At 46.4% G+C, this 14,903-nt stretch overlaps 2 protein-coding genes across 2 annotated transcripts in view; one reads left to right on the forward strand and one right to left on the reverse strand.

Annotated features, from left to right (window-relative positions):
* Positions 1 to 14,903, reverse strand: part of LOC144125124 (uncharacterized) — a 99,125-nt gene that overhangs the window by 21,050 nt on the left and 63,172 nt on the right. The window contains exon 2 of the mRNA XM_077658230.1: positions 3,759 to 3,811. Coding sequence (XP_077514356.1) covers positions 3,759 to 3,811 — 53 coding nt within the window. The remainder of the gene's footprint in view (positions 1 to 3,758; positions 3,812 to 14,903) is intronic.
* On the forward strand, positions 5,751 to 9,664 carry LOC144125120 (RNA/RNP complex-1-interacting phosphatase homolog). Its single transcript, XM_077658224.1, has one exon. It carries the CDS (start codon positions 5,834 to 5,836, stop codon positions 6,806 to 6,808), a length of 975 nt encoding a protein of 324 aa, XP_077514350.1. The 5' UTR covers positions 5,751 to 5,833; the 3' UTR covers positions 6,809 to 9,664.

Consider the following 14,903-nt stretch of genomic DNA (forward strand, 5'->3'; position numbering starts at 1 on the left):
TATACGGGAGAATTCTCAGATGTCGGTTATGTCAGGGCAGGGCAGATCTCATACACATTGCATGGAACTGTCCTCAAACATACGACAGACGCAAAGAAACTATGACAGGGCATATGACAGGGCATCTTTTGGAGACTCTAACGCACAGCTCAGACTCTAAGACTCAGCTTAGAATCGTCCGACAGGCCGAGAACGCCGCCCGGGTCCAAGGATTCCAGGCCGACGTCTAGGCGGATAGGCTGAAGCAAGCCAATCCTGCATTTGTCGGAAAATGAAGGTACCTACTACTACTGCTACTGCTATTACTACTACTACTACTACTACTACTACTACTACTACTACTACTACTACTACTGCTGCTGCTGCTACTACCACTACTACTACTACTACTGCTACTACCACTACTACTACGACTACAACTACTACTACTGCTGCTACTGCCACTACTACTACTACTACTACTACTACCACTACTACTACTACTACTACTACTACTACTACTACTACTACTACTACTACTACTACTACTGCTGTTATTCAGTAAGATGAACTTGGCGGACTTAACACGTTCGAGCGAGTGCACGTTTCGGGGAGTTTGTCGCGTACAAAACTCGATCAATCGGGACACACGTGGGTCCAGGCATTGCAGCCTCGGTTCTGGCCGTTTACAATACTATACGGCCCCTTCGTCCAAGACACTTATGGGCCTTTCCGTCTGCCAGTCCCCAAACATCCAGCACCTCGCTGCCGTACACTGCCGAATTTGGTAGCGCCGCCATAGGCGGTGCATGGGATGGCGGCGCCCGGAAGAAAGGGAAGACAAAGGCCAAAGTGGCACCAATGCACGGCGATGAAGTACCGTGCAAGCGTATTAGTTGTTGCTACTTCAAAGGTCGCTTGACCGAGTTCGCTAATCGACAGCATAGCAACAGCTGTGACCTGCAGTGGAAGGAATTACAAGAGCGTTCCCAGCTCCCAATATCCGCACACAGCAAAGAGGACTGGTCTTCTCGCTTGCCACAGCCTCTAGGCGGCAGCAGCGCTGCAGGGGCGGAACTGCCCGGGCGTAAAACTGCATCCCCTAACTGGCGACAATCAACGTGGTCCTCGAAAGATTACGCAAGGCACAACAAAAAATCGATGGCGTGGTGAAGTCGAAGGCGGGTCTCCGGGAGCACATTGGCCAGTTTCGGCGTGATTCTAAAGCCGAGAAAAACACTCTCGACCCTCTCAGCGAGAGAGCAATTTATGGTCATTAAATAGTGCCTTCTTTCTCCCTCTCTCTCCGAGTAGGACAGAGATGGAGGTCGCCCCAGCGAAGAAATGACGTCCCAGAAGACTAAAGGGAAGGCAGCGGACGAAGTGAGAGGACCGCTATCACTGAAGGCAAAACGTAGCGAGACGGCTCCCAAACCGGAAGCGCCGTCAGCCTCGCGAGGGAGGAGCGTTCCCTTCCGGATTCTTTTCCACGTCCCCTATAGCTACACGTTGCTACAAAACGCGCTCAGCGGAACGGTGCCTGCATTTTCGACGAGCCGTGGCGCGTCTAGGCCCCGGGTCTCGGCTGGGTTTGTGCTGCAAGTCCCCAGAGAGAGACAGCAGGAAACGCGTACTGGCGGGCGGCAGCGCCGTAACGTACACTCCGTTGCGATTTCGCGACGCCACCTACGTCTCATGTTCCGAAGCACGACAGCCCGCCTTCTGCCGAAGCCACAACTGATCGAGCACTGCGTGATGCAGGCGCGACAAACCTAAGGATGACACCGTGGCCGGAACAATACAGCCGAACCTCGTTATAACGAAACTGTTTATAACGAAATATGAATATAAAGGAGGAATGAAGATTCCCCTTGGAAGCTCGGTCAACACGGGCTATAACGAAGCTACGGCTATAACGAAGCAATCGCCAGGCCTCTTCAACTTCGTTATAACGAGCTTCAGCTGTACAACGATTTGATTCCAATTCTCCTCCAGTCCTACTCTTCTCGCCCTTCGTCGCAGGATGAGGCGATACTATTCCCCCGCTGTCGCCACGGTATTTCATTAGACGCAACGCACCACAAAAGTGGAATAGTACAGCGCGGTTCAGGTGTCCGCCGATATATGAGACAGATACTGCGCCATTTTTTTTCAAGCGATGTTTATTGCTTCGGGGCATAAAGTTTCTTTCCCCAAAAACCAATTATTATTATTATTACAGAGGAAAAATAATTACATTAAAGAAGCCCGAAGATCCGGCTCTGGCCATTCGCGACGCGTTGTTTCCGCAATTTAAAACTCTCTTCTTTCACTCCCTCCTTTATCCCTTCCCTTACGGCGCGGTTCAGGTGTCCAACGATATATGAGACAGATACTGCGCCATTTCCTTTCCACCAAAAACCAATTATTATTATTAACTGAAAATTGGTTTTTGGGGAAAGGAAATGGCGCAGTAATTGTCTCATATCTCGGTGGACACCCGGAAAGTGCCGTAAGAGAAGGGATAAAGGTGGGAGTGGAAGGAGAAAGAGGTAGCCGTAGTGGAGGGCTCAGGAATAGTTTCGATCGCGCGTGCTGCCTTCTGGCTGACGTGCGTTTCTGATCAAATTCCTTATGTTCGACCACAGAAGTTGCCGGCATCGAAGTGGAGGCTACAGCCGGCTCCGGATACTCAGGGGCAGTATGCCCTTCACACTGAAGAAAGTTCGTGAGCGGCTCGCACCCGAGACTGCGGCCATCTTGGTAGATCAGCATGCGGAAGACCGCATATCGTTCTAGCGTGCTAACAGCTTCAAGAATACGTTCCCTGGTTATAACTTATGTACAGCTTTCACTTCAGTGACGGAAGGTATGATTCTTTTAAGAAATAGCACGGTCTTATTCCCAATAAGGCATTCTCATTTCAACGAGCGTCAGTGCAGCAGTTTTTACACCGAAAGTTCTGGCAGTTAATTGTGTTATTACTCGTACGCTCACAAACCGAAGGTTCGCAATGATATCTTTGATTTGGCGCAGGTATTCGGGAGATAAATCGCCTTCAACCACACCTAGAAGAACTTGTTTTTAAATAACTGCTTTTTATATGTACCAATAACGTACCCTCCCGTCTCCTTTGATACGCCAGAGATGTCACTCCTAATGCGAAAAATGCGGCGAAATTGAACAGGGCCTGGGATGCCTGCAGACTCTGTTCAACATCTCATGGGAATGCGAACGTAACGAGGCATTTCACAAACACAAACACCCGAGTGCGGAGCAATGGGAGAGCCGTCTCACCAGCAGCGAGCTCACGGCCCAGAGGGCCTTTATAGAGCACGCGACCGGTGCAGCACGACTCAGTGGAGCCTTGGAATAGGGGCCCACCCTTGCTGAAAGAAGACTCTAGTCGCCGGCACAAGCACGAAGACGACGGAGCCTTCGATCCGCGAATCCCTTTGGAAATCAATAAATGTTTTCACTCACTCACTCAGCAGGCTTCTGACATATCCACAAATTTTAGACAGTCGCATTTTTCAGCGGGAAATAGTTGATGAACGTAGTTTTTTCATATATCGTAATATTTCGATATAAAAATCAATATATGTCCGCGTATCTCCCCATCAGCAAGCTTGCATTTTTTGCAATTATCGTTTTTGCTATTTTTTGCCACGCATTTGCTAAGGCGGATCGATCACAAGTAGGAATAAGCCGCGAAGAGTGGGGCGCCAAAGTTACACATGCGGGCCTGGATTGGAGAGCGTCGAGCGATATTTACTCAGTGGATGCAACAGGTGGCATACCTGGGCAATGTCTCCATTCGGCTGTTCGGTAGCCTCGGTCGACAGATCTTCTTCTGTAACGAGAAGGACAGATGACGCATACACGTTAATTCGCGAAAAGCCATATGTTGTTTACTAAACAGAGAACTACTAACAATCGGAATGACCACAACGGCTTAAAATGCAACGAATGAGCACAGATCTCGGGCACAGCCTTCGAGCGCAAGAAAAAAAAAAAGGGAGTGACAACTTTTAAATAATGTACAGTACACAATGACGGCATCAGTCAAACGCGGAAACAATTGGTAAAAACTTTCACAGCGGTGTCAATACAGCTCTGAAAACGCCGACGGCCTGTCAAGCTTCGTAAATACAGTGGAACCCGGCCGGATATGTGGAACTCGAAGGGTATCGCAAAATAGTTCGATATATCGATAATTCGATACAAAAAAATCGAAATAGGTAATCTTATCTATAACCTATAGAACCAAGAACACATTGCACCCTGGCGTGCTTCTTGCAGTGAGGTGCCGAAAGCCAGCGTGCTGGCAACGCACGTTGCTGGGGCTAACCTGCTTCGCATCGGAACCGCAGCGGATGGTCCTTTGGAACTAGCCACTGCCTACCATAAGATGTCTAATCTTGTAACCAGTAGACTATAAAAGGAGAAATCGCTCATTAAAAGTAAGGTTCAGTTGGTTTCTGCCATGCTTTTGGTAGCGAAGTGAGCGAAGCCCGCCAGGCGAGGAACGCGATGTGGTGTGCAAAATGAGTACAAGAGACCGAAGGCCACCCTCAAGCACACTCCTCGTCCACCTCGTCACGTGGTTTCACAGCGCTAGCGCTGACAGCAGGTGCTCAAGGCCACGCGCGGGAGGAAGATAGGAGCGCCCCATTTGAAAAAAAAAATGACAGTTGACACCACGCTCGGCTTTTAACGTTACGAGAAGCGGCTCCTGCAGAGGCGTTCGATAAACTGCTTGAGCTTCCTATACGTCTACACGGGATTTTCAAGGGGATAATCTGTGTGTTCGATATAGCCATTAATTCGAAATATCCGGGTTCGATATATATGCGTTCAACAGTAGCAGAAAATGACCGACGAAACCAAGACGCGTTTTGTAGAAACAAACAGCGTTGAGATAAACACGACTGCTCGTTTAAGCACCTCTTTAGCATATCCAAAGCTCGGTTTCTCTGCAATGAAATGCTTGGAAAACGGGTCTCTGGCTTTACATTGTGTAAGAAAAATGCCGTGTGTCATGGCGCTCTTCAGTGAGAGCTGCCCTTGTATCAATAAAATGAAACTTCATCACTGTGTAGTAATAAAAGGTCATCTTTTAATATTTGAGGTAATGAATAGTTTAGAGCGTAAACCACTAAGAAATGTCCAGGCATACGAATTTCACGCGCATAGGAAGAGCAGGCACGACTACAGATGGACAATATAGCGGCTCAGAGTAAGTTGGTTTCCTGGGAAAGCAGTGCGCGAAACAGTAACTTGTAACAGTAAACAGTAACAGTAACCGAAAACGAAACAGCCACGCGGAAAAGTAGGGAGTGTCAACCACAAAATAGCGAAGACACAAAAGTAACACAGATGTTTTATATACGCAAGAAGCTTTACATACTGAGGCTAAATAAGCAGTAGTTTTGCTTCGTTCATATTAGCGGCAGTCAAGCTAATGAGTTTTAGGGGCCAATTTGTGTGCTGTGAGGGATGGCGTAGTGGGAGGGCTCCCACCGGAAGTTCAATACACGGGAAATTTTACTTTCCGCAATGCGGAGTTAAAAAAAAAACGCTTTTAAGTGGTTTCGAAAGATTCCCAGAATGTAGTGTTGTTAACATCGTAAAAAACGAGTATGCACTGAAGCTGAATAACGTTCAGAAGCAAACAATGCACAACACCATCGAACAAAACCACCACCACGAAAGCGAAACCGAAACTCATCGCGAATACGAAACCGCGGCGCACCGCCTAGTGACGGCCTGATCAGCATCCGCCCTTTTTATTTTTCGTTGCCTCGCGGCCGCGTCAGCCGCGTTGGCTCGTGTTCGGTCTGTCGTGCGTGCTTGCTCAGCTTTTCGTCTCAACATGGGCCGCTCAAAAACCGTTCCCGACCGGTGGTTAGACTACAACGACGTCGGCGGAATCGTGCCCGGAACTCGATTCATCGCTTTCAAGGTGCCACTTCGCGAATCGATATGCTCGCGTCTGCCACCCAACAGGCGTTTCACGCCGGACCTACTCCTGCAGCGGATTTACGGCCTAGGCCTCGTCATTGATCTGACGTGCACGGACCGGTACTACGATCCCGTGGCTCTAGTCAGTCGTGGCGTTAACCACGCGAAGATCATGTGCGCCGGCCAGCAAATACCCAGCGCGGATGTGGTGAACGACTTCTTCCGAGCAGTCGACGCATTCGTAATGGACCCGGCTAACGACGGCAAGTTGATCGGGGTGCACTGTACGCACGGCGTGAATAGGACGGGGTATCTAGTGTGCAAGTACATGATTGAAAAGCTGAGCATAGCGCCCACGACGGCAATCGAGGAGTTTCAGAACGCCCGCGGCCATCGCTTCGACAGGGACGAATATGTCAGCGATCTCCAGCGTGTCGACAGGCCGGAATATCCCAGCGAATTCCGACGCTTTGACGGGCAGTATGTCTCAAATTTCCAAGGCGCTGACGGGCAGGGACATGTCAGAGACTTCCGAGGAGTCGGCAGCTCCAGCAGCGAGCCTCTTGTAGCCGCTGCCCGAGCCCCAACAACTTACGACGGCTATGGTAACTACAGCTTCAACGCTGAGCCAGCAAGCGGCGTTCATGCCAATGAGCAAAGCGGCTGGAGGTACGGGGCGCCTAGTGGAGAGAGCGTTCCCAGTTACGGCTACTTCGATGGCATGCCTCCTCAACAAAGTGGACTTGGTATACGACTACCAGCGCCCATGGGGCCGCATTTTCGGCAGGCTAACGGCTCGGGTGTGGTGGACAGTGGTGAGCAATACAGCATCCGCGTCCCGTACCGCCCGCACACTGATGGTGGCACAGGGTACTGGAGGCACTAGGCACTGGACTAATGAACAGTTTAAATGAAGTTTTCATTTCTGTATGCATTGTATTGCATTGCTTTCTACTGCTGAATGTACAGAAAAGAACAGGAAATATATTTTTGGGTGCAAGGGGCAGACAGAATAAAACAGTTAACTTAGTGACGGTGTAAGAGGTATTTCAGAGGTGAGGCTTTCGTCAGCTGCACATAAAACGAAACTCTTGTTACCTCTACCAACAAAATAGTACAAAATGTGTGTCACAGTTGCTGGCATGTTATTTTTGTATGTGTCTTGGAAAGCATAACTTCTTCCACACTGAATGCATTGTGACGTACACCTGACTGGGTAACTCATCCTTGCGCGCAAGTGTTGCTGTGAGCTGCGCATCGGTTCATCACTGCAGCTTCGTCTCGGATCGTAGAGGTACATCGAATCGGGCGGGCAAATTCAGTGTCGCTTTCTGCTCCTGTACTTTGGCTTGTGAGTGTCACTTTGCTGGTGTGGCGTTATTTCAAATAGATGTCGCTGACAGTTTAAAAGCACTTGCGAATTTTCAAACCACAAATAGAGTGGCTTTTACCATGATTCCTTTTTTATAGTAAATAACAGCATTAACTGCAACTTAAACATTACAAGTATAACCAGTACATAGTGCACCCAGCTCCTGGACAAGCAAAATTGTGTTGCATTTTGTTCACATTTAGCAAGCTCATTATAGAAGCACTTTACAGCAGCAAAAATACACTATTACCTCAAAAAATATATAAACATCCTTGATTTTGAGTGCTGCAATTTTCGCTGAGTGCTGGGCTACACATGCCAGCTAATTGAAGACAGTCTGCTACACTTTAAGTTGACTGCATTCTGCATGATATGTGTCGAAAAGCTCCTATATTACCGGCTGCATATGACAATAATGCCCTGCGACACTAGCTGAAAGTGACATTTGCCTGCCTGACAGCAGTGTTGGTGGGTCTACTGCTTTAATTTGTGCTTATGGTTTAGCAACATAACACCCATAATTACATCATTGCAAGTTATTGAAACTCTTGTTGCAATATTAGCTAAAGTGGCTGTCTACTGAAGTTTAGATAGATACAAGGTGTTGCATTGGCTGTGCAAACTGCCAGTTACAACAGCAGCATAAACAGCCGTGTACACTGCTGTCTGCAATTATAAATGTGTGCTGACACACTTGATCTGTGTGAGCAAGTTTGACAAATGTTCTAAGCGGTAATGGCATACAGCAATGTTTCTTTGTGACGTGACATAGGATAGTGGTGGCTGCTGCTTTTCGCTACCACTGGTACACCCGCATAAAGTGATGAGGCTTGAAGGCAGAGCGGCATGTGTTCAGCATTGCTTGGTTGTGGCTGCTTCAAAGTTCAGGTGCCTCTCATTATAAGATGAGTAGAACTGCACTAGTGCCCTGCTTTTAAGACATTAAAACGGTGCAAAGAATGATAAAATCAATGAAAATCTTTTGTGATATGTTGCATCTTTAATCAAATAAAAGGGCCCGAGGGAAACTATGCGGCTGTGCCAAACTACAGCTATGATCAGCAATGAGTGAGAAATGTGTCCCACCACAACCTTGCCTGTTGCATTACTACAAGGCTTTTACTGGGCTGTTCTCAATGCATAGGCCAGTATGAAACGAGTGTCAGCAGCTTCTCCACAGAAACCGCACCGAAGAAATGATATTGCCTGCAAAATCGATCGGAAGCTATTTACCAGCCATGTTATTTGCTACCAGGTGATAGGCAAAATTTTCAAGACACCCAGAACTGGGCAACAGTGGCTCGGCACATTTTAGCTCGTCGTGTGAAGGCATCACACAGTGTGGCACCATGATTTATTGTCTCATGCGGTTGGTCCTGCAGTAATGGTCAGCATCATCATTAAAATGTTGTCAAGTGGCTGCTTGCGAAAGGTCAAGCAGGATGACCAAGAGTTTTATTTGTACCAGGCATGTCAAATGAATTAATAAGTGTGTGCCTGAACAGATGTCAGCATAATTTATTTTTCAAGCTTTCTAAATGAAAGCCAATGGTTTGCAGTGTGGAAAGCATTTTTTTTATTCTAGTTCCTGTTTGGAATGGTCTTTTTACGCCAGATAAACATGCATGTTTCTCTTGCATTGAGACTGAGCAAGTGTCATCAGTGCCCCTTGGCTGTTTCAACAACACAGACAGAAATTCTGCATCAAATATCTTCCTCTGGTTTGGAACCAACACAGAAAAACTAAGATCATTGAAAGGATAATGTAGAAATACAAAGCATTAATGACTAGTCACAGCAGAGCTAGTCAGTGCTAATCGTGCCAGGCAACTTTTCGCACGTGAATTGGCGATAAGTTGAAGTGGTTCTTAATATTAAATGATTTTTGATACGTCTATTTTCTGCATTCAGTTGGCTAAAACGTGTTTCTTGCTTGCAAGAAACTGTCACGCAGTGAAATTATGGCCGCAGAGAACGCAAGTAACACTGTCGTAAAGGTTTCCTTAATGCAGCTTTTGGAAAAAGCGCCAGCTATAAAATCTTGAAATTTCATAGAATGGTGCACTGCACTGAAACTACAGAGGAATTTTTATGCATGCCTCAGAAATTCAGAGGGTACTGAATACTGTGTAACTGCAACTTTATAATAATCAAGAAAAACTGCTGCGTTTATAAAAAAAAACTGAATTTGAGTGCCAAATGTAGAGTCTCTGAAAGGATTGCTCAGTGAATGGCGCTGACACATTGGTGACACTGTGTGTTGGTTTGTACTGCTGGGTTATGCTTGTTTGTTTTATGGCCTTCAGGCCACGCAGCCATTCTCGCTCTATCTAGTAAGAACAAATACTAATAAAGACTGATATAAGTGACTTTGTGACCTTCTGGGCACAATATTTCTTGTGCTGTATGTTTTTTGCAGTTCATTTTTAATGCGGAAGCGTTAGAGCGGACGTTCGAAGGAAAAACCACGTGCGTTGTCACGCTAATTCAGAGTTGGTCGAGAGGGTTGTCACATCAAACATTAAGCTATGGAATGAAAATGATCCAAACTCTAGTTAAATTGCAACTGTAGGGTCATAGCATGACTGAAATGTCGTTACGACATGTACAGATATAAAGTAAATTAATTACGCCGAAAAAAGACTGGGGCAATTTGTTTGGAATCAAACCCATGACCCTTGGGTTTTCAGTCAGACGCTACCCCCAAGTCATTGATACATGTTCGTTCGACTTGCTTAAAAGCAGACCTTATGTGTCTTGTGTACCACATGGTCTAGTAAGCCTACTGATGTGTTCTATTGAGTGTGTGTAATTAGAAAGATGTACTAATTAAGAAATGTATTAGCAAATAACCATTAACACTATCACATTATACCCTTAAAGGGCAACAGTACCGCTTTTTGAGCATTCCGTGATATTCAATGATTCAATTCTATAAAGGCTGTAGGTAAAGCATGCCAAGTGTTTTTGCGCTAGCATTTAAAATAATGACATAATCGATGATTGAATTTTAGGCTTTTCCTCAAAGCACCGGAGAAATGATTGAAAGTTTGGCATGACATCATAGAAGGTAAGTTTTCAAATTACAACTGCCGTGAACCAAACATTTCCATGTCTCATTTGATACTGCCAAACAACTCTCAGCGGGCTTTGCCTTCAGTGGCGTTTGTTTTTTTCCTTCAAGCAAAACAAGCTTTTATGCGTTGGAAATGTACCGGTACATTCGATGACGTCACCACGCACCCTCCACATGGCGCTTTGTGCTGCGGAGAAGCTTGAAGGGCATCACGGTTTTAATCGGCAATTAAATCATAATTTCAAACGCTAGCCCAAAAAGACTTAACATGCTTTACCTGCAAGTTTCACGCATTGGACCCTTTTAAGCTTATAGGTTTCTAAAACCTATGCAGTTGCTTTTTAAGTGTCCCCCTAATTTTTGTGGCAGGCACTTTAATTCCAATCTTCTGTTTAGTCTACTTCCGATTATAACTGCATGCTTTTTTAAAACAGATTTAGAACACCACTGACCAGCAAAGATTAATATATGGCATATATGTCATTGCTTATATTGATACTTGCTGCAGTGACTTCGTGACTGGGGCGCCCAGCTGCTGAGCCTGAAGTTGAGGGAGGGAATCCTGGCCTAAGCAGCTGCTTTCCATTAGAGGTGAAATGCAAGAACACCCGTGTGCTGTGCAATGCTTGTGCTTGTTAAAGAATCCCAGGTGGTGTAAACCAATGCGGAGCCATCCGCTGTGGTGTTTGTCAGAGCCCACATGCAGCTGAAGCTCCAAATACCATATACCCACCACTGCTTATATTCATGAGAAGTGCATTAATATAATTATTTAATGTGCCTGCTGAGCAGCCTCACTTCATGGTGGAAAGTCTACACTGTGCGACTGCCCTTGCCCTGTGTTTGGTGGTGAAGGACGGGCGCCATGTTGTACTGAGGTCTCAGCGCTCGGCAGCCCTCAAGGTGTCTAGGCCTCTGCTGCGGTGGCCTGCGACTTCCAGCGCTCGCATCTCAGCTTGGTGGGCTTGCTCCAGACCGCATTTCTCTTTTCTCTCTTTCCCTTTTATGCCGCTCTTCCCTTTCCTTTACCTCTGTTCTTTAAGAAAGATTATGGTCTGGTCTTCGTTTCCTGTTTCCCAAACAGGAAAGCATTGCAGACTGAATAGATGGAAGCATTCAGAAAGATGACGGACACTTCACCCAGTACTGTTCTTGTGCGTGCATAGCATAAAGCACAATATATGAAGTCGAAATTTTGTTTAACAAATTAAGAAAAAAAGGTACAAGTGATGTACTAATAGCCTCATAACATGCAGCTGAAATGAGGGTTCTCTGCATGAGCTTTAAATTTCTTGAGTAAGGTGGTTACTAAAGGGGCCCTGAAATGTACCTCATAACAACTGTCATTTCTCATTCTCTTAGGGTTTCAACACTGCTTCTTTTCACCATTGCTAGCACTGGCATGATGAAAAGGAAAGCAGCGCGTCCGTCCGTTGAAGCACAAGCAACACTCCTACAGCTTGGCCAGTTGTAAGGCAACACACCATACTTTTTTTATCTTATATTTTGATGGCACACTTGCTGATGCACTCTCCTCTCTTACTGTGTAAGGAGGACGGTGAATGGTGGCGCTTTCTTTTTGCATTACTATGAATGGCACGCAAGGGTTGGTGGCTGTTAAATGACAAGAACAGCTAAGGGTCTGCATGCAGAGCTAGCTATGCTCCACTCCAGCAAGTCGTGGTGCTCGTGGCCATGATCCAACAGGAAAAGAATGTGGATGCAAAATGCTGGTTAGTAAACTACAAAGTCCTGCTCTCTTCGGCTGCAGTATGGACAAGTCGGAAATGCACATTCTGGAATGGGCTGTGCCATATATATGTATTATGAGGTAAACAGAAGGTGGTATGAAATTTTTGTTACATCAATGTGTCAAAATTACAGACCAGCTGAGAGGCACATTGTTGTGGAATGTTGCAGTTATTTTGGCTACTTAAATCCTGTCGGTAAGTACACTGAAATTTCTAGTTGATATCCAGGTATTTTATCCTTTCCTCGAGCTGTATCATGCATATGGGGAGTTGAATGTACTTTGTGCAGCTGAATATTTTAGCCCCGGTGTGCACTGGATTTCAGTTATGGATTGTGTTCTGTGACAACGTGCCGGTTGCGACAATTGCTGCACCCCATACAATGGGCATACCAACCCCAATGGCATTTTTCTAATTTATCGATCTCATTTAAACATCTTTATTAACAGGCAACAAACCTCTCATGCCATTTTTAAGCCGACAGTTCCTACCAAAGAGTCTCAGAAGGCTTTGCACTAAAGAATAATTAGTAAAATATCTTGACGCAAAGATAAGTATCACTTGCACAGTAGCTGACATATAGCTTTTACAGCAATGGCTGAATGTGAGACATGGAGGTAAACAATATCACCATAGTATGCTACAACTTGAAAACTCTCACATTTGTCTGGTAATGTTTCCCAGGCAGGCTTGCTCTACATGGCTGCGTAAGCCCAGTAGTGGGTGCTTTTGAGATTGCACCGTCTGTTTTCATGTCATGCAGGTGGGCTTGTGAGTGGGTGTTCTCACAGGGCACAATGTGGCTACTGCTGTGATTCACTTCTTAGAGATGAGAAAAGCTTTGGAGCTTTTTGCTTTTGCAAAGTCAAATTCCCAAGACACTTATTTTATCTACTCTTTCCAAGAAGCTTGTCCCATAGTTATGGACAGGCATAAGCGTGTGCACACGGGTGCAAGGGAGCAGTGGCTTTTCTCCCAGTAGGCACAAGGGAGGGTGCAAATGTTCTTTATTCTTCCTTGCTTTCCATAAAACGTAAGCTTGAATGTGCTAGCATTAACTTCATCATTACCATAATCATCCCAACTACGTTCACTGCTGGATAAGGGCCTCTGGCACTGCTTATGATCAGACCACTTCCCTGGGATCCATACATACACCTCTGAATGTACGACTACATACCACTGGTCAATAGACTCAAGGTCCTTGGCCTCTATATACAGGACACACTGAATGCGGCCTTCACTCTACAACTTCTGGACAAGCAAACAAAAAAAATTGCGGGCCTTATCCGCAGTGGCCAACGCAACCACAGCCTGTTGGAGAGGGAAACCCTGACAGACGCCCTCATCACTAGCCACTTGACTTATCACCTTCCTTATCATTTGCTCACCAAAGCACAAGACAATGCTGATGTTCTTATTAGAAAGGCGACTACCTCAGCGCTTCGCCTACCACAATCCGTTAGCACAAATCACTTACTCGCAATGGGCACTTACGATATAATCTCGAAACTACTCGAAGCCCAACGAAGCAACCAGATACTTGGGCTAACCCGCAGAGAAACCGGCCAACACCTCCTACGGCATCTTCGTCAGGACCCCACCATCTGCTCACCTAGCCCAAATGATCAAATCATCCGACCTGACATTCAGGGCCAACTGCGCATCAAATCTCTACCCAGAAATATAACCTCGGTCTACACGGGCAGACGGCAGGCTCGAGCTGAATATTATGCCAAACACTACAGAGGCAGACCCGACATCCTCTAAAGTGGACGCTGCTCAACACACCTTACCATGCTATTATACAGCTGTCGCCGCCTACGAGGATGGCACCATCAGTGCCGCAGCCACCCTCGACGCCAACAACCCTACGGAAGCTGAGTGTGTGGCCGTCGCTTTGGTGCCCATATACGCTACACAAGATCCCAACATCACGGAAATCTGCACGAACTCCCTGCCTGCATACCATCACTATCAGCAAAGCATTATCACCAACCGCCCAACGCATTTTCGCATCAGGACACACGTTTACCCAATAGGGAACCCTCGTGGGTTCCTGGGCATGCCTCGATCCCTGGTAATCAACGCGTTCATGCACTGGCTCAAGAACTATCCCTTTGGGCCCTGGAAGATCGGACGTCCAAACCCATGCAGAAAACTTCGTGGGCTTCACTCATATACCACCACATCACCACCCATTACAAAAACAGCCGTTTCTCTCTCCCACGACCTCACCGTACACTAGATTCAAAATACAGTGCGGTCTGGTGGCAACTGAAGACAAACTGCTACATCTCACCTTACTTCCTTCATCGCTACCATACTATTTTGCCCCTCTCACTCTGCTCAACATGTGGAGCGGCCAAGGCCGCCCTCATACACTACCTGTGAGAATGCCCCCAACTCATGGCAGTTCCCCCCATGTCCAACCCATCCCCTTTCTCATGGCAGGTCGCTCCTCAGCCAGCTGGCCAAACATGCCCGTGAGGCCCAGGCCCGTGGACTCTTGGACAAGGAGCCCACCCTTGAGGGCCTTTTGTTCTTATTTGTTAAATAAAGTTGTTCCTCCTCCTCCCACCAGCCCCAAATTAACTCTGTCCTGCGCCAGCTATGTCCACTTGGCGCATCATTTACACAAACTTTCCGATGTCATCTGCCTACCTGCTACATTTGCCATCCACTCCATGTCAATGCAAATATTTCGTACAAATATGGCATGTATTTCCAATTTTATTTCATTTGTTTTTTTTTTCGATCTTAATTTCATTCTTGTTATATC

The sequence above is a fragment of the Amblyomma americanum genome, chromosome 3 (assembly GCF_052857255.1).
Source record: "Amblyomma americanum isolate KBUSLIRL-KWMA chromosome 3, ASM5285725v1, whole genome shotgun sequence".
In the NCBI taxonomy this organism is placed as follows: domain Eukaryota; kingdom Metazoa; phylum Arthropoda; class Arachnida; order Ixodida; family Ixodidae; genus Amblyomma; species Amblyomma americanum.

Coding starts and splice junctions, on each gene's coding strand:
- LOC144125120 (XM_077658224.1), top strand. CDS start 5,834: ATGGGCCGCTCAAAAACCGTTCCCGACCGGTGGTTAGACTACAACGAC.